Source organism: Dreissena polymorpha, chromosome 2, assembly GCF_020536995.1.
Source record: "Dreissena polymorpha isolate Duluth1 chromosome 2, UMN_Dpol_1.0, whole genome shotgun sequence".
Lineage (NCBI taxonomy): Eukaryota > Metazoa > Mollusca > Bivalvia > Myida > Dreissenidae > Dreissena > Dreissena polymorpha.
Window position 1 is genome coordinate 36317977 of NC_068356.1, and position 19019 is coordinate 36336995.

The 19019-nt window shown below is 36.4% G+C and overlaps 1 protein-coding gene and 1 long non-coding RNA gene across 6 annotated transcripts in view; one reads left to right on the forward strand and one right to left on the reverse strand.

The window, feature by feature from the left end:
* Positions 1 to 1941: 1941 nt before the first annotated feature.
* Positions 1942 to 2762, reverse strand: LOC127866611 (uncharacterized). The gene is made up of 2 exons (XR_008043048.1): positions 2446 to 2762; positions 1942 to 2245 (listed from the first exon to the last, which is right to left on the reverse strand). It is a non-coding gene; the product is annotated as an uncharacterized LOC127866611 (long non-coding RNA).
* Positions 2763 to 4891: 2129 nt separating this feature from the next.
* LOC127866608 (mitotic spindle assembly checkpoint protein MAD1-like) overlaps positions 4892 to 19019 on the forward strand; it is a 51269-nt gene continuing 37141 nt past the window's right edge. The window contains exons 1-6 of one of the 5 annotated variants that reach the window (XM_052407282.1): positions 4892 to 4969; positions 7391 to 7589; positions 12220 to 12377; positions 14791 to 14973; positions 16719 to 16843; positions 18686 to 18767. In XM_052407282.1, the coding sequence (XP_052263242.1) occupies positions 7406 to 7589; positions 12220 to 12377; positions 14791 to 14973; positions 16719 to 16843; positions 18686 to 18767 (732 nt within the window). In that variant the 5' untranslated portion in view covers positions 4892 to 4969; positions 7391 to 7405. Of the gene's footprint in view, positions 5116 to 5554; positions 5729 to 7390; positions 7590 to 12219; positions 12378 to 14790; positions 14974 to 16718; positions 16844 to 18685; positions 18768 to 19019 lie in introns of those variants that run through there. The other 4 variants (XM_052407283.1, XM_052407281.1, XM_052407285.1 and 1 more) reach the window with 4 other exon arrangements.

A 19019-nucleotide genomic window follows, 5' to 3' on the forward strand; every position in this document is an offset into this window, starting at 1 on the left:
AAACCAGTGTTAGTCAGTTAAAAAGTGTATCTAAAAGAGAAAGTATTTATAAGATAAACTTAGTAAAGTAATGTTCCAGAAGTGCAGAGTAAGGTTTAATAAAAACAGGGGCTACAACTTAGAATTTAAACTCCCCGAGTCTTGCTTTGAAGGAATCGAGATCGGGGCTTGATTTGACCGGGTATGGAAGATCGTTCCAATACATTATAGTGCGGGGAAAGAAGGAATTCATGTGATACTGGGTGCGTGATCGGGGGATTTAAACGTTGAAGTTTCTTGTAGGGGTAAGGTGACAGTGGTCCACGTTGACTAGCTGGTGGTGAGTTTTGTACAGCATTAGGATGGAGTTGGGCATGCGGCGGTGGGCAAGTGTGTTCCAATGAAGGGTCTGTAACATATGGGTGACACTACTGGTGTATGCATAATTATTTATGACATACCGGGCTGCTGCTCGTTGCTGCTTCTAATTTATCAGCCAAGTGTTTTGCCAGGGATGCCACACAACTGAACAATATTCAAGTTGTGGTGTACGTATGTGGTATAAGCAGCTTCTTTAACCTTAATGTTCTGGGTCCTAACGTTTCTCTTTATGAAATGGAGGGAGTTTTTGTCCTTATGGTATATATTATTTATGTTTTGACCAGTTTAAATCCTTAGTTAAGGTTTCCCCAAGGTACTTGGCATTAACAGTTGATTTGAATTCAGTATTATGGATGGTGTAGGGGAATATGATGGGGTTTCTTTTTCTAATAATGCGTAAAACCTCGCACTTCAGGATTAAATTCCATTGCCCAATCTCTTTCCCATGTACAGTGTCGTCAGCAAATAACCTAGCCTTACTTTTTATGCTGTCAGAGAGATCGTTTATATATGTCAGGAAGAGGCAGGGACCTATGACTGAACCTTGTGGGACTCCAGACATAACTGGGAGTTCATCTGAGATATGAACCTGAACCGCAACTCTCTGTGTACAGTTACTGAGGAAGGATCTAATCCAGGAAGAGACCTCTAAGTTCACCCAAGCTTGTATAATTTGTGTATAAGCTTGTGGTGATCGACCTTATCGAACGCGTTGAAGAAGTCCAATGGTATAATGAATACCTTTAATCAGACCTCCTGAGGAATAGATTTACTTGCGTTTAGTTTATAACAGAAAATAGAACTTAATAATGGTATTTCATTACTTATTTCACGTTATATTGTTTTTTTCTTTGCGATAGCTTCTTCTTCTTCCATGTAATGGCCACCTTCAACTGACTTAAGATTATTGCCATGGTGCGCATAAGAGTTAAAAGAAAAGTGAGAGTAAACGTGTGAAGTATATACAGTGTGAGATAAAAGACGAAGGGGAAGTAAGAGAAAAGGGTTTGGCTAGTTGAAATCTGAAGGTTTCAACTGAGCCAGCTGAAATGGATGTCCAGTGGAAGGTTGTTCCATTCCTTGATGGTTCTCGGGAACAATGATTGTTGGCGATAAATGGTTCTGCAGTATGGGATGTGGAAGTAAAATATATTATTTGTTGGTTGCGACTTGTTTAGATTTGGTTGGAGTCGATTTTCGGTATGTGTACTCGGTTGTTAACAATTTTATAGAACATTATTAGTCGTGCTTCTTTTCGTCGATCTTGGAGGGATTTCCACTGAAGGTCTTTAAGCATATCTGTGACGCTTGAGCGATAATGGAATCTGTTTTTGACGTATCAAGCTCCTCGGCGTTGGATCATTTCCAGTATATCCGTGTCTCCCTTTTCGTATGAGTCCCAGATGGTGCAGACATATTCCAATGATGGGCAGACGAGTGACATATATGTTTGTTCCTTGATGGCTGTGGACGCAATGTTCTGGTTTCTTCGGATGAAGCTTAGGTTTCTGCTGGCTTTACTGCTGACGTTGTTAATGTGTATAAACGGGCAGTACCCGGCTCAAAATAACCACCCGAATATATGTTGTATTCGTCTTTATTATTATACGAATTCCATGTCACTGAAACATATATAAACATGGTATCAGACACTATATTATTATATGCAAAGTAACAAATATATAAAACATATCATGTGTGGCCTTTAACAAGTTACAATGAAATATATATAAAAGATCTGGTAACATGATAAATGGTACATATACAGCATAAACATACAATTACATGAGATCTCAACTCTTTCTCGTTCTCACTTACCATTTGTGGAATGTGTACGGAACTCTCTCTCAATCTTATACAATTCTCTGCGGGTGTTGTGCTACTGCTGCAAATAAGATTATACATGTGAAGAGTATGGGAAACTGTGAATTATAGGAATCGTTAGCACGTTTAGGATGGCAATGCTGCTTTTCTGAATTTAACCTAATTACTTATCAAATATGAGTTATATCAACTCACAACATAAATACAACTCAATGCAAATACAAGAAAGAGTAAATGCAAACAGGTAGAAATAGAACTAACCTTATATTGAAGTAATGGCAACTCTGTACTATAAATGTACATCTTAAAAGTAGATGTGTACAGCTCTGTGTTCAAGTTAGAAGTGCCCAGAAGACAAAGGAAAGGGCGGGAAAATAACTGGTCAAGCCTGACTGAACAATTATATAAACTGGACATGTGTAACTCACATGCTTGACTGACTTTAACTCTAAGACTGGCCACAGGAGCACAGCTTAATAAGTAACCCAGGTAAACACAATGCGTTATATGGAAATAATAACATTTAAAACAGAACACATGAACAGAATCCGTGAAATGAATATTTCAACCCTGTTACATGTGTTCACCCCAATCTAGTTTTTCATTCAGTGTACATCCAAGGTATTTTGTTGATTTGACATGTCTAAAATGTGGTTATGTAGTTTATATTGATGGGTGATGGTTTTGCGCTTGCGGGTTATTGAGATGACTTGACATTTTTCAGGGTGAAATTCCATTTTCCATTTATTTTCCCACAATGCTAGTTTGTTTAGGTCTTCTTGTAATTTTATGCAGTCTGTGTCTCCTGATATGATGAGGTATGCAATGGTGTCATCTGCGAAAAGTCGAACCGTAGATTTAAGACCGTCTGGGATGTCATTTATGTAGTAGAGGAACAGGGATGGGCCGAGCACAGATCCCTGGGGGACGCCAGAGTCCACTTGTACTGTATCTGAGCATTCTCCATCTAGCACGACTTTCTGTGTTCTGTTTGTGAGGAATGCTGGGATCCAGGCTAATGTCTTTCCTTGTATGCCGTATTGCTTGAGCTTGTGAAGGAGGAGGCCGTGGTGTACCTTATCGAAGGCTTTCGAGAAGTCCATTACGAGGACATCGGTTTGGTGGCCATTCTCCATGTTTTGGGTCACGTCGTCGGTGAACTCAAGGAGCTGGGTTTCGCAAGATCTGCCCTTTCGAAAACCGTGTTGTAGTGGGTAGAGTATGTTGTTTGTTTCTGCATGTTTCATAATGTTGCTGGTAATGATATGTTTAAGTAGTTTGAAGCAGATGCAAATTAGAGATATTGGCCTGTAGTTAGATGGGTCATTTTTGCTTCCTTTTTTGTAAACTGGTGTTACGTTTGCCTTTCGCCAATCGTCTGGGATGGTGCTGGTGTCTATAGAGAGTTGGAATATGCTCGCAAGGATAGGTGATATTTCTTTGGTAGTTATTTCAGGACTCGTGGGTTGATGTTGTCTGGGCCTGCAGCTTTGAAGGGGTTGAGTGAGCTGCAGAAGTATTCCGGATGAAAAATTGAAACTGGTAGACATCTGTAGAGTCTCCACCTTCCGTCTAGCTTCTCCTGCAGGCTCACAGTTTTGGGTGATACATTTTCCTACTTTTGATTGTGGTCGTTGCATTTCTGGAGGATGTATTCAGTCGAGTGATCGGCTTTTACAAAGGGCAACTTTGGAGACGACAAAATGTGGAATTTCTTCTGCATGTGATAGCTCAGGCTATTGTACCGTTATACCAAGCGGACGATTATCACATGTTCTAGTCTGGAATGTGATGAATAGCTGTTCTGTTGCCTTTAAATTCTGAACAGGCACTGAATGATATGTTGTTACTTTCTTCACAATGGCTCTTTGAATTCCGCTGTGTCTGGGTGACACTCCTACTGTATGGTTTTAATTGGAATGTAGAAAATTATCAGTGAGCAAAATAAGTATATTTCACTGAGTGAAAATGTAAAAAATCACATTTTTTCCATTCAAACAACGGTATAACCTTGTTGCAAAGATCTATAAATACACACGTTTCTTGATTAATCTTTGCTTGATGTCAGTTACCTTTCCAGAATTTACATGTATAAACAATTAAGTTGTTAATATGCACATAACCACTCAGAAATCAACACTAGAGATTAAACATATAAAAACACATGCAATATCATTATTCTTCTTGTTATGTACCCCGTGCAATAATGACATAGATTGCTTATATCAACATATGTTACACATTAGAATATTTCTTTAAAGCTATGTTTGAATGATGTTATTAATGAGGTTTAAACAAAAATTGTTTAATCGACATATTTTAAATTTATCATTTACATAAAAATAAAGTTATTATATTCTATGAGATGATTTTGCAGCTATACATTTGACATGAAATTTTTGCACAGTTAAGAATGCGTATTTCTTTCAGATTTATTAGACTTATCAAGCAATGAAAATATAAATGAAAAACTAAATATAATGTTTGTACTAAATTATACAATTTTTATCCCAACATCGCAGCTCATTTGTTTCATTTATTTGTTAGATCTTAATGTCCAATTGAATCATAAGTTGGGCTTTATTAATGAAAATTTGGGCTATTTTAACAGTGTTTGAAAATTTTGGCCTACTTTTGGACCGTTTTTACAAAACAAATTCTGAGACTATTTAAACTCGCGACCGTTTATACTTTGGGCAGTTTTCATTGTAATATTGGCGGTGTAATCAAGCAAACCAATTTCCAAAAAATGAACCGACACAGATTTTTATAACTATTTACGATTGTGTGACAATTTATTCTTTAGTAAAACGCATATTTATTGGGAAAAAACTTTTATGCTAATTTTGTTCGAGTTCATATTTTAAAAAACATTGTTAATGTTGAATTATCACGTAACACTGGATTCGGACGGTTTCGGACAGTATTTCAGTAATGTCTTATGAACATTTCAATATGGATTAGCCATTAGGCTAACGTTGGTAACAGTGTTACCAAATGAACTCGTACCCTTTCAATGCTTGTTCTAGTTAACACTAGTCCATATAAATGGACTCCCAGAGCCTTTGATAATTTTTGCTATGGCGGCTTTGGCAGTCCATATGCATCCCTTCATAAACATGGGTGCAGTTCAGCGCAGCGAATTCGTGCGCTTCACTAAACAGACATCCTTCGAGACAAATTGAGGAAAATAATTAATAAACTTCATAAACATGTAAAATTTACCTGAATGGCAACCTACGGATGTTATCCTTTGCATGCACCCTATAAAAACACGACGATGTTTCAACACATATTTCTCGCTGACATGTTTATGTTTAAATTTGAAACAGTGTATTCTGTATCGAATACTACATCGTTGTCAACTTTATAGGCTGGAGCACATAACCTGACCTGTAAAATATTGGTGTACTGTGACCTAACCAATATTGGGTCAATTTTCCAATATATGGCGGATACAGCATACAAAACAAAACCTAAGTCAATAAAATCAATTATTTCTTGCTTTAATGGTACCATTTGGATGAGTTTGTGGTTTAGATAGGTAAACTTTAATAAGTTCTTGCAGTTTCATTGTTCCTTAACCCTTGCATTGTTGATGACATTTTGCACCCATGGACAAGAGAGAGTGCATTGCAACTCGAAGCAGCCCATTGGGCTATAAAGCTTAGAGTTGAATTATTGCAACTATAGTTAACACATGCATATTTTTTATTCTCTCAAACTATAATAGAACTCCCAGCTATTGACCCTCTGGGTAGCTGGGAGTTGCCACTGACAACCCGATTTTCCATAGAAACTCGCCGCCCAGAATCCGGACGGCAGTTTAATCGGAAATATTAGCCACATAAATTATTTTCTGGCATAAATAAACACAAAAAGATCGTAAATATATCCATAATGTGCAAATAAAAACAACTTACATGATATGTAATGCTCGCATAATATTGATATTAATCCAAAGTTTCACATAATATTGATATTAATCCAAAGTTTCAAACACGTCAATGGTTCTTTTAAATGTATATGTTTTTGCAATGGACAAAGCCGAGTATACCGAGAAATTCTGAATTCGAAAATCACTATAGACTATCTCCGGAATCCTCAGCGAGATAGATCTCATGTCTAATCTACCAATCGTAATATACCAAATATCTCCGGAACATCCCTAAGATAGATCAAATCCGCAATTCAAAACTTCAGCTTTCGGTTTGATAACGGTTTTTGTATAAAGTTTTTGTTTTAAGTATTTCTCCACAATTCACTTGCAAATTGATATTGGTAATATAAGTATTGTGTTTGTAACGATGTATTAGGTTGATTGAACTTGATTTTATTGACATGCGTGAGACATAATTTTTTTAAATGAAAAAATCGGTTAACAAGAAGAACTCTGAGCTGTACGTATGGACTTATAAAAGCTCAGAGAACTAAAAGAACCTCACAAAAATAAACATGTCTGAAATACAATTAATTGAATATTTCTGCAATACTAATCCAAGTTTACACAGACCTCATATCAATATTTTTTTTCTGTACTATCTCTCTTACATAAAACTTCATCACATCACAGCTGAGATTATTATATTTTATTAATGTTTTACTTCATGAATAGCTGTGTTCTTATGTATGAAATGTAGTATAAACACACACACACACATTAGTTTATACTGTATAACAGTTTCAAAAATAAGGTTATTGTTTAGTTTCCCCCAAGTTCTGACCCATTCTTGTAAGTAAAACACATCTAGTGTTATATTTCAGGGCACAATTCACTTGAACACCACTTCATAATTTAAATTTTTTTCATTTGAATTCTTGTCATGTTATTTAAGCTTGAACAAAGTGTTCTGCCATGGTCAAATTTCTTTGTTTAATTTATCAATCAGACAATATCCTAGGCAGTTTTGGCACAGCGGCCCTGCGGTGCCTTGACTTCAAACTTTATTTTGCCACGTTGCTTGTTTTTCCGATAATGTCGCTGCAACACTTGAAAATTTTACAAGCGCTTGCGAGCTGTGATCTGAATTGTGTCTGCATTCGGCACAGAACCAATCAAAGCACTAAGTTAAAATATACAATATAAGTGCTACAGATAGTCAACATCATACACGTCTCTGTGGTCATTACATCGGGTGTGAAGATAATACTTTCAAAGCGGAAGAATAGTAGAGTGCTCTTGCTTTATTTTATATATAAATTTTAGCTACAATAAACCTCCATGATGGCATTTAGAGATGACAATACCACTTTAATACGAATGAAGCGAGACTTTGACGCGTTTATAAGTAGTCACAATGACAGTCGGGGTGTGAAGCAGTTTAAGCTGGATGACATTGGAAATGACAGTCTCAACGACCGATCTGCTGAGACAACAGAGGCAGTTTCTGTGCAAGCTCTTTTGGGTATGCTAACATCAAGTAGTGGTTCTGCCTGTTTGCTTGTACAGCATTGACACTTATTGGATCCACTGGGGCTTTGTTGATCTTTTATTCAGCCTTACTTTTGGAAAATGGGGCTTAAGTTAATTCTTGTGCATAAACTGGGATGACCTTTAACGCACATGCATTAGACCCCATTTTCCAAGAGCACCATTCATTTGTTTGTAATTTTAAGATTACATTATACTGATCAAGATGAAGCCAGTAGTATAATATGCATAGTCATATTGCAGGTCTTTTCCAGGTATATCTAAGGGTTCATTAAAATGACCCATTCTCAAAGCAAAATGGAAAAAAATCCCAATACAAAAAATCCAAATCCCCCCCCCCCCAAAAAAAAAAAAAAAAATTGTTTTGTTTTTTAGAATGTAGTGTCTAATGATTATTAAATCTTAATTTTATTTCAATTTCATCTAACAAAGTATATAATTTTACTTCATATGATTTTGTTCTCCTAATTTGAATTATTATAATGAGTTATCTTTAATTAGTTTTTCCCAAATCAGTGAACTTTTCGTGCGAAATAATCCCAATTCCAAATTATTATTTTCCAAAATGGCCAGGAAAGAGTCTGAATGTTTTGCAATGGTTACTGTTAGATTACTTTTCATAGACATTTTCTGATATCATATGAATTTTAAATTACAAGCCATGTGTAGATAAATTATAGATTTATAATAAAGAATTGTGTGTAAAAAAGGCGCAGATGATATAATTATATAATTCTTTTGTACATGGTAGTCTACATTTTAAAGGGGCCTTTTCACGTTTTAGTAAATTGACAAAATTTTAAAAAGATGTTTCAGATTCGCAAATTTTCTATTTAGTTATGATTTTTGTGAGGAAACAGTAATACTGAACATTTACCATGCTCTAATATAGCCATTATATGCATCTTTTGACGATTTAAAGACCTGAAAATTATAAAGCGTTGCAACGCGAAATGATTGAATAATTTAGAGAGTTCTGTTGTTGTGGCTATATTTTGTGAAACTACGATGATTGCTTATATATAGTATAAAATGCATCTAACATTGTATGCGGAAGATTGGTCGAGGGGTCTAAGTCGGAGATTTTTTACGCCAGGACTCCCGGGGTCAGTGATTCGAGCCCTGTTGGGTGTTACTTTTTTTTCTTTTTTAGCTCACCTGAGCACAACATGCTCATGGCGAGCTTTTGTGATCACCTTTTGTCCGCCGTGCGTCGTCAGTCGTCCATCGTCAACATTTTGCCTTGTGAACACTCTAGAGGCCACATTTATTTATTCATGAAACTTGGTCAGAACATTTGTCCCATTGATAAATCGACTGAGTTCGAATGCTGGGTTAAAAACTAGGTCACTTGGTCAACAAAAAAACAAACCTTGTGAACACTGTAGAAGTCACATTTGATGCCCAATCTTCATGCAACTTTGTCAAAATGTTTGTCTGAATGATATGTTGGTTGAGTTCAAAAATGGTGCCGGTCCATTGAAAAACATGGCCGCCAGGGGGCGGTGCAGTATTCCTTATATGGCTATAGAGAAACCTTGTGAACACTCTAGAAGTCACAATTTTTGCCCAATCATCATGAAACTTGGTCAAAACATTGGTTTTATTGATATCTCGGATGAGTTCGAAAATGGTCCAGATTGGTGAAAAAACATGGCCGCCAGGGAGCAGGGCACTTTTCTCTATATGTATATAGTGAAAACATGTGAACACTCTAGACGTCACATTTTTGGTCCAATCTTCATGAAATTTGCTCAGAACATGTGTTTTTTGGATATGACGGTTGACTTTTAAAATGGTCCAGATCGGTGGAAAAACATGGCCACCAGGGGGTGGGGCAGTTTTCTCTATATGTATATAGTGAAAGCATTTTAACAGTCTAGTGTTGATAAGCCATAATGTTAAAGAAAGATAGCATGTACATACTTTCTAATAGTTAACTAATAGTTAACTCCCTTGTATAAACCTGGGACTTCTTTCATAAAATGTGGTGTACATAAAGACAGTAGTTTGCATGCAATTTAATAAACCTATGTCATAAAATAACTGTACATGTACTAATGCACTGTAGAGCCTTATCTTTGATCTTTACTGATAAGCCAAGTTAACCTACTGTGTTTTGGTGTATTTAGCAGACTACTGTGCTATGAAACTGTTTCCATGGCAACCTTGTTATTTGGCATTTTCTAAATTAGAAAGACTCTTGATTGAAATAACTTTTGTAAATTCTTCTTATTTTTTACATTTGAGTCACTGGAGTTTTCCACTCTCCATAAATTGTGTTCTTTAGATAAAGTTAGACTTATTTTATAAACAAAATTTTTGAAGCAACTTCTAGACTAACAGTTACTAATATTTATATCAGTAGTTTTTTTGACAGATTGTGAACTTCTTTATACATTCATTAAGGTATTTGCTGTATTTGTTCAGTTTTAATGATGCATAGATTCTTTGACTAAAGTTATTTATTTTCATTAAAGCTGCTTTGGTTTTCACTTATAGATTAATTCTTTGAGTGTATTCAGGCGTATCTGACTGGACGCCTTTAGTTAATTGAATTACAATCAGTAAGTGTGTTAGAAATAAGCGTTCTTTAATTAGTCTCGATAAAAATTTCCGTATTACATTAGTGCTCACACAGTTACATAACTCGTAACTGTCCCGTGACCGGTTCACTTGCGTAAGGGAACGGGACGGCACTACCACAGTTGTTTATAGTAAAACATTGTGAATACTTTAAGTCACATTTTAAGTTCAATCTAAATGACACTTGCTGATCTTCACACATGGTGACAATCTTTATGAGCATAATATTTTTTGCTCATGGTGAACTTTTGTGATTACCTTTTGTCAATTGTCTGTCTTCCGTTGTGCGTCAGGATTTTCCCTTTTTACACTGTAGAGGCCACATTTATTGTTGGATCTTCATGAAACTTTTTCAGAAGATTTGTCCCAATAATATCTTGGACGAGTTCAAAAGTGGTTCCGGTCTGTTGAAAAACATTTCCGCCATGGGGCCATTTGTTGTTCATTCTTCATGAAACTATTTTAGAACATTTGTTCTATTGATATCTTGGGCTGCAAAGAACAGGTCATTTCTTTTAATCTCAGGTGAGCGACGTTGGGCCTTTCAGGCCCTCTTGTTTAATTTAATTCTTAATTTTTTACTGGAGCTTTTTAGAGCAATGTTTACATTTATCAATAGAAAGCATTTAATGACAAACTTCAAAACATGCCAAAATCTGTGGAAAGGCTCCTTTAAGAATATTTAGCAATTATATACAATTATGTGGTATTTTTTTTAAGAATGTAAATAAACATGACCATAGCACATTATTGTGCATTGTTTTTTTGTTAAAATGAAAGTGTATTAATGTATATTGAGGTATATTTTAATGTAAATTTGCATACACTCATGATAATGTTTGACATTTTCTATAATACTTTTGCATTCAAAGATGTCATATACCCTTTTAATGACATAAAATGACAATTAACATCAACTCGTCATTCAAACTCAAGTGAATATGTCCACTGAAAACAATATGATTCAGCATGAATGTTCTAAAGCTCTTGGTGTGAATACAATGTATACTTTACCATACCCTTGTTATGAAATGTAGTGTTCTATATTGATGCTAGTACAGGATTTCCGCCAAATCTTCAATATTACCGGTAGTCAGATTTGCACATGTTTTTTAGCTCAGCTGTTTTTGGAGAAAACCCAAGGTATTGTCATAGCAAGCTTGTCGTGTCTTTCGGGCGTCCGCCGTGCTAAAACCTTAACATCTAAAATCAAAGTGCTTCCAACTACAACTTTGAAACTTCATATGTAGATGCACCTTGATGAGTTCGACACGCCACACCCATTTTTGGGTCACTAGGTCAAAGGTCACTGTGACTTCTAAAAAAAAATAATCTGACAAGCTTACATTTTTTCAAAACTGCACCCGCAGCCGAGCGTTGACACCCGTTATGCGGTGCTCTTGTTAAAATATATTTTGATTGGTAAGATACCCTTCATAAACCATTTCTGCATGCTTTTTGAATTTTAGCCTCGTTCCAGGGTTTTTTTTCCTTCTGTGAGAATGGCCGTTTTGTCACAATTTTGGGAAATTCGCGTTTCACAATTTCAAGAAGTTTGCGATTAAAATTTTCACAATTTTAAGTAGTTGGCAACTCAAATTTTCACAATTTTAGAAAGTTCGCGACTCATTTTTTCACAACTTCCAACAGTTCGCAACTCATTTTTCACAAAATTGGGGGGGCCAAGGCCTCTTCACAAAAACAGGAAAAAAAGCCCTGCATTCTGGGAAAACTGGGCTTGTTGTAAAGTCTTGTCCTAGATTAGCTTTTGAAGTTTTTTCAGGCTTATCCAGGGTGATAATTTCAGCTTTTTTTTCTTTTAAAGGAAGTCTCTTCAAAGCAAAATGCACAGGCTAATCTGGAATAATACTGCTCAAATGCATTGAACCCAGTTTTCTCAGAATACTGCTAATTTTATTGTGTTTGTGGATATCACCTCTGTACTGAGTTTTACATTTTAAGAAATTTTTATTTGTTTACTATTCATGATTGTGAAGTTTGATGTAATTTTGTTACAGACAAAGAGAGACAATATAAGACAAAGGAAGCTGAGTATATTCATGGGAAAAGTGAACTCATCCGGCTTAAGACAAAACTATCCAACCTGGAAAGAGAAAATAAGCAGGCAAGGATTGATCTTGAACAGCAGCTGGAGAAGGCATTAACAGAAAAGACGGTACATAGTTATATAAACTTATATTAGTTTTAGTATTTTGATATAACAATATTGTGATGGTGTGTGCTTTTTTTTATTCACCTATATTTTAAGTATTTATGTAAACATAGTGCTGCTCAAGTGATACAGAAATTTAAGTCATATTTTTATGTTTAGAAATTAGAATATTTTATAATATTAAGTAATTGAAGAAGTTGCCAATGCCTAAAGGTGGAAGTATTCATTTCAAATGCATTTTAAATTATATCTAATCCTATTAAGGAGGCAGTATGTTTAGTGTTTTTACTTTTTTGTTCTGTATTATTTCATGCAAGAGTTTCATGCATGACGGTGTGTCATGCGAAAGAATAACGTCGATATCTGCAACGTCAAGGTCACACTTTGAGTTCAAAGGTCAAAAATGGCCATAAATGATCTTGTCCGGGCCATAACTATGTCATTCATTGTGAGATTTTATAATTACTTGGTACATTTGTTCACAATTATTGGACGTTGTGTCATGCAAAATAATTACGTCGATATCTCCAAGGTCAAGGTCGCCATGACTAAAAATATATTGAATTTGACACAAGGGAACTACATGTAGGAACAATCAGTAACAATGCACATTTTAATTGTCTCCCTTTATCAGACTTTTTTATGCTCCCCGAAATAAAATTTCGGCGGAGCATATAGTTGCCAGTTTGTCCTAACTTCCTTCCTTACTTCCTTCTGTCATACTTTTGTTACCGTTTCTCATAGCGCCTTCAATACTTTACCAATGTCTTTCATATTTGGCATGTAGGTACCTTGCATGGACCTTCACCATTTGATGAGGCTTGAGGTCACTGGGGTCAAGGTCACCAAGGCTAATAATAGATTTTTTCGTCACACTTTTGTTACAGTTTCTCATAGCACCTTCAACACTTTACCGATCTGTTTCATATTTGGCATGTAGGTACCTTGCATAGACCTCTACCTTTTGATATGGTTTGAGGTCACTGGGGTCAAGGTCACATAGGCTAATAATAGATTTCCGTCACACTTTTGTTACAGTTTCTCATAGCACCTTCAATACTTTACCGATCTCTTTCATATTTTGCATGTAGGTCCCTTGCATGGACCTCTACCTTTTGATGACGCTTGAGGTCACTGGTGTCAAAGTCACCAAGGCTAATAAAATTTTTTTAGGTGGTTATTAACACATACATTGACAAAGCGCATCATCTGGGAGCATCCATCAGTTTCACTGATATTCTTGTTTCACATTGAAATCAAGGTCGCCACTACTAAAAATAGATTTAATTTGACACAAGGAGGGTAAATAGGATGCACATTTTGTATTGTCTCCCTTTATCAGACTTTTTTTTTTTAATTGAAAACCTAGATTTGTGGCAATTGTGTCTGTTGTCTGTGCTCTCATTTGTGCTATAAATTAATGCATTAATTCCAGATTGATGTAACCCAGACCTTTAAACAGGCGTATAATGTGACATATTGGCATAATATATTATATAATTTGGAAAAGAAGATTTTAAGGTAGTGCACCTCTAATGGGCACATATCCAAATATAATCTAATTAATTATTTTCTTAATCAGCATCATTTCACTGAACTACATGCAAATTTGTAGGTAGGCTTTCCATGCTTTTTAAAAAAATATACCGATTTTTTCAAAACCAACCCCACGCTCGGCTTTAGTCCAGTTTATTTTCACCCCTGGGGTATATAAAAGTTCCATAATTCATTCAAATTTCCAAATATGGGCATGCAGTTGGTGTGTACAGATGCTGTAAAGGTGTTTAAAGTTTAAACAAGATGAAATAAGTATTCTTTTACAGACATTTATTTTTTACAAATTTTTATCTATGGAAGAGCACCATGAAATGTAAGTGATTTCAGCCAAGTAAAAATTGGGTCGGTTAAAAACAAAGTGTCATAAAATTCAAAATAGTATCATTTAAGTCATATTTTAAACTTAGTTTTTATAGAAACACTATATACAGCAAAAATACCAAGAACTAGACAGATTTACCGTTTACTTTTTGAAATAAAAATAAAAATGCAACATGCATGGTTCGTATTTTCAACAGTAAATCACCCAATTTCGCCATAACGTTGTTTTAATTTTAATAATTGAAAAATGTGCATAAAAATTGCAACATATTTAACAATAAATATAGCTTATATGCCATATTAAATCAAATTACGTTAGAAAATAAATAAAACGCGTCGCAAAAAAGTATACGTCGTCGGCAGGATTCGAACCTGCGCGGGAATATCCCAAAAGATTTCTAGTCTATCGCCTTAACCACTAGGCTACGGCACCTAATAGTAGGCTCTTCAACCTTCGAAGAAATCGCGGGAAATCATTAGAGGTGCACTACCTTAATGCATAAACTAGTCCTAAATTTTTCAGATTATCAACTTTCAGCATGAAAGCAACAGAGTCAGCGTTATCAGTTCCCAGTTGAAGAGACTGGAGGAGAAGGAGAGTGCGGGGCGCGAGTTGTTGGCAGAATGCAGGCGGGACCTGGACAGGCAGAGAGCCAAGTTTGATGCACAGATACTGGCACTACAGAAAGAAAAGATCCAGCTCTCAGATGAACTGCAACAGGTAATTTATGCTTTGTTACAAATAATCAGGGATCAAAGGATCAGTTACATGGTGATCAGAAGTTTTGAATAGCTTTATTTACTGACCTGTTTTTTTTCTGAGAGATCTGTCTTGTGAATCATTATTCAAAGATAAATTATGGTAAATGACGCCATTGTTGTGCTGATTATCAGTTATCCGACATCAATCTGAAATACATACTCTTGATGGCTAAACCCTCTGACTTGAAGTGGGGGCACCTTATACCAAACAGGTATATCTATTACCAAAACCAAAACTTCGTTTAAAATCTTGATGGATTCTATCAAAACATCTCAATGTTAGTAAAAAGACAAATTTTCAACTTGTTTCTGGGGATGACATGTTTAAAATAAATTATTTTTGACACATTGATGCAATTATCATTTACTGGAATTCAAACTCATTCTGTAGAAGCATGTTTTCATGTTCAAAACTTCATGGGACAGTGAAACCCAAAACCACTGATTTCAAACATATAAAGAAAGGCAAAACATGGACTGTGAAATGTTCGTTTGTCCATTTTAAGTTTGAAAAATGTTACATGATCAGCAGAATAAATGTTTATAGGTGTTAATAAGGTACCAAGCATATTGAAAATAATACACAACATTTTGTGCCCAGATAGCACTAAGGCTTAATGTGGCACAATGCCACAAATTACCATAATTGTTTGGTAGATGGTTCCCAACTCTATGTAAACTTGACCAATGCATCAATTTATGAGGTTGTTACCGTCATAATATTTCATCTTCATTGTATACATAACGGAAAAGAAGAGATGGTAGAAAATAAGCAAATAAATTCAGTTTGTAAAAGCATTCATTTTTATGCTCCCCCAAAATTTATTTAGGGGGGAGCATATAGTAGCCGCTTCGTCTGTCCGTGCGTCTGTCTGTCCGTCTGTCTGTCCGTCCGTCCGTGCACAATTTTTGTCCGGGCTATTTCTCAGCAGCTTATAATCGGAATTCAATGAAACTTTATAGGAAGCTTCACTACCAAAAGGAGATGTGCATATAATCAGCGGCCCTTTGAAATTTTCCATTGACTGTACATATAGTGCAATTCTTGTCCGGGCTATTTCTCAGCAACTAATGATCGGAATTCAATGAAACTTTATGAGAAGTTTTACGACCAAGAGGAGATGTGCATATTATCAGGGGGTTCTGGTCGGATGATTTTTAACAGAGTTATGGCCCTTTGAAATTTTCTATAAAAAATTATTGTCCCCCCAACTACTGTGCCCTCAAGACGTTTCCATTTATCTGAATATATAGTGCAATATTGTGACAAAAAAAAACTTTGGGGAGCATCACCCGTCTCCGACGGTTTCTTGTTATAAAACTTTTATATAAAAAAATATGTCCATTTGTCAGACGGAACATCTGACTTTTTGTGAGCTTACAGGACATCTGCTGTGATTGCCTGTTTGTCCATCACAAGTTTGTTATTCCTTTCCCGCTCAGAATCAAAGTGAATATGGCTATATGCAACAGCATGTAACCAGAATAACCTAACCAAACTCACAGTCTGTTCAGGTTTTATGCTGATTGCTGCCCATCAGTACCTTAAGGTTAGAAATGTAGCCTTTAAAATTTGAATCTAGTAAGATTCTAGTAAGTCTCCAATCTAATTTGATTTTCCGAAGGACCATAAATGCATCAAAGTGCATATGTTTACTTTTGTGACCCTTATGTTTGTAAGACCTGGACATGATACTGTCACAGGAGAAGGACGCGTGCTGGGAGAAGATCACGGAGCTGAAGAGTGAGGTGATGAGGAGGGAGAGTGAGCTGAACATCTGTCAGTGTACCCTGGAGGAGACCAAGGCTCAACTCAAACTGCAGAGCAAGTGGGTCTTGATCTGGGAAAATGGGGCTTAATGCTTGTGCGTAAAGTGTCGTCCCAGATTAGCCTCTGCAGTCCATACAGGCAAATCAAGGACGTCACTCTCCGCCTAAACTGGTTTTTCCCTAAAAAGAAATTTCTTTTAAATAAAAAAAAGCAAGATGAAAGTGTCATCTCTAATTAGCCTGTGCAAACTGCAGAGAGTCATAGCCAGCTCGTCGTGTCGTGTCAGTCGTCGTGTCATCCGCCGTCTATGTCGTGCTAAAACCTTAACATTTTGTCAATGTTTTGAACATTGGCTCTAAAATCAAAGTACTTCAACCTACAACTTTGAAACTTCATATGTAGCTGCATCTTGATGAGTTCTATATGCCACACCCATTTTGGTCACTAGGTCAAAAGTCAAGGTCACTGTGACCTCTAAAAAAATAAAATAATAATAATTTTGACAAGCTTTCAATTATTATGCCCCCCTTCGAAGAAGAGGGGGTATATTGGTTTGCACATGTCGGTAGGTTGGTAGGTCCGTCCATCCACCAGATGGTTTCCGGATGTTAACTCAAGAACGCTTAGCCTAGGATCATAAAATTGCATAGGTACATTGCTCATGACTGGCAGATGACCCCTATTGATTTTGAGGTCACTAGGTCAAAGGTCAAGGTCACAGCGACTCGAAATACTAAAACGGTTTCCGGATGATAACTCAAGAATGCTTACGCCTAGGATAATGAAACTTCATAGGTACATTGATCATGACTCGCAGATGACCCCTATTGATTTTCAGGTCATAAGGTCAAAGCTCATGGTCACAGTGACTCCAAACAGAAAAATGGTTTCCGGATGATAACTCAAGAATGCTTATGCCTAGGATCATGAAACTTCATAGGTACATTGACCATGACTCGCAGATGACCCCTTTTGATTTTCAGGTCACTAGGTCAAAGGTCAAGGTCACAGTGACTCGAAACACAAAAATGGTTTCCGGATGATAACTCAAAAAGGCTTACGCCTAGGATCATGAAACTCCATAGGTACATTGATCATGACTGGCAAATGACCCCTATTGATGTTCAGGTCACTAGGTCAAACGTCAAGGTCACGGTGACTCGACACAGTAAAATGGTTTCCGGATGATAACCCAAGAAAGTTTACGCCTAGGATCATCCAACTTCATAGGTACATTGATCATGACTGACAGGTGACCCCTATTAATTCTCAGGTCACTAGGTCAAAGGTCAAGGTCACAGTGATTCTAAACAGTAAAATGGTTTCCTGATGATAACTCAATAATACTTAGGCCTATGATCATGAAACTTCATAGGTACATTGATCATGACTGGCAGATGACCCCTATTGATTTTCAAGTAACTAGGTCAAAGGTCAAGTTCACAATGACAAAAAACGTATTCACACAATGGCTGCCACTACAACTGACAGCCCATATGGGGGGCATGCATGTTTTACAAACAGCCCTTGTTCAAAACTGCACCCGCAGCCGAGCATGGCACCCGTTATGCGGTGCTCTTGTTTAAAATATCAGTTTCATATAAAAAAAAGAGAAGGAAATTTTATGCCAACTGTTGGCTTGTTAGTGTATGGAATGTAGCCTTTTTTAAATGTGAGATGCTGATTTGAAGTCTTGTTTACATTTGCCTCATTCTGGTACACCACTTTAAGCTTACACTTTTTTTTGTTTTGAAGAGATTTCCGTTCAAACAAAAACTTCCATAAAACTGAAAGTGTTGTCCCTGATTAGCTTGTGCAGCTTGGGACGACACTTTATGCACATGCATTAAGCCCAGTTTTCCCAGTTAAAGCACCATCACTTGATACTGTTGTTTTGCAGGAGATCTGCCGACATAACCAGCCAAATGCATGAATGCGGAGAGCTGAAGTTGAAGATCACTCAGTATGAACAGAAGGTCAAGGTGAGTACAGATTAACATTTCTAGTTTAGTGACCTCATGGCTGCAAACATTCTCAAGTCTTGATCTATGTGAACACGTAACATTATTTAACGTACACTTCTGTAAAATAAAATCCCATAAAATGCAAAACATGCACAAAGTAAATTTCATCTGCAACAACAGTACACTGTAACTCAAATGGACAACGGATAACGGGGTCCAAGCCACAAGACCGCTTTATTAACAGATTCACATTATAAGGTCAGAGCTCAT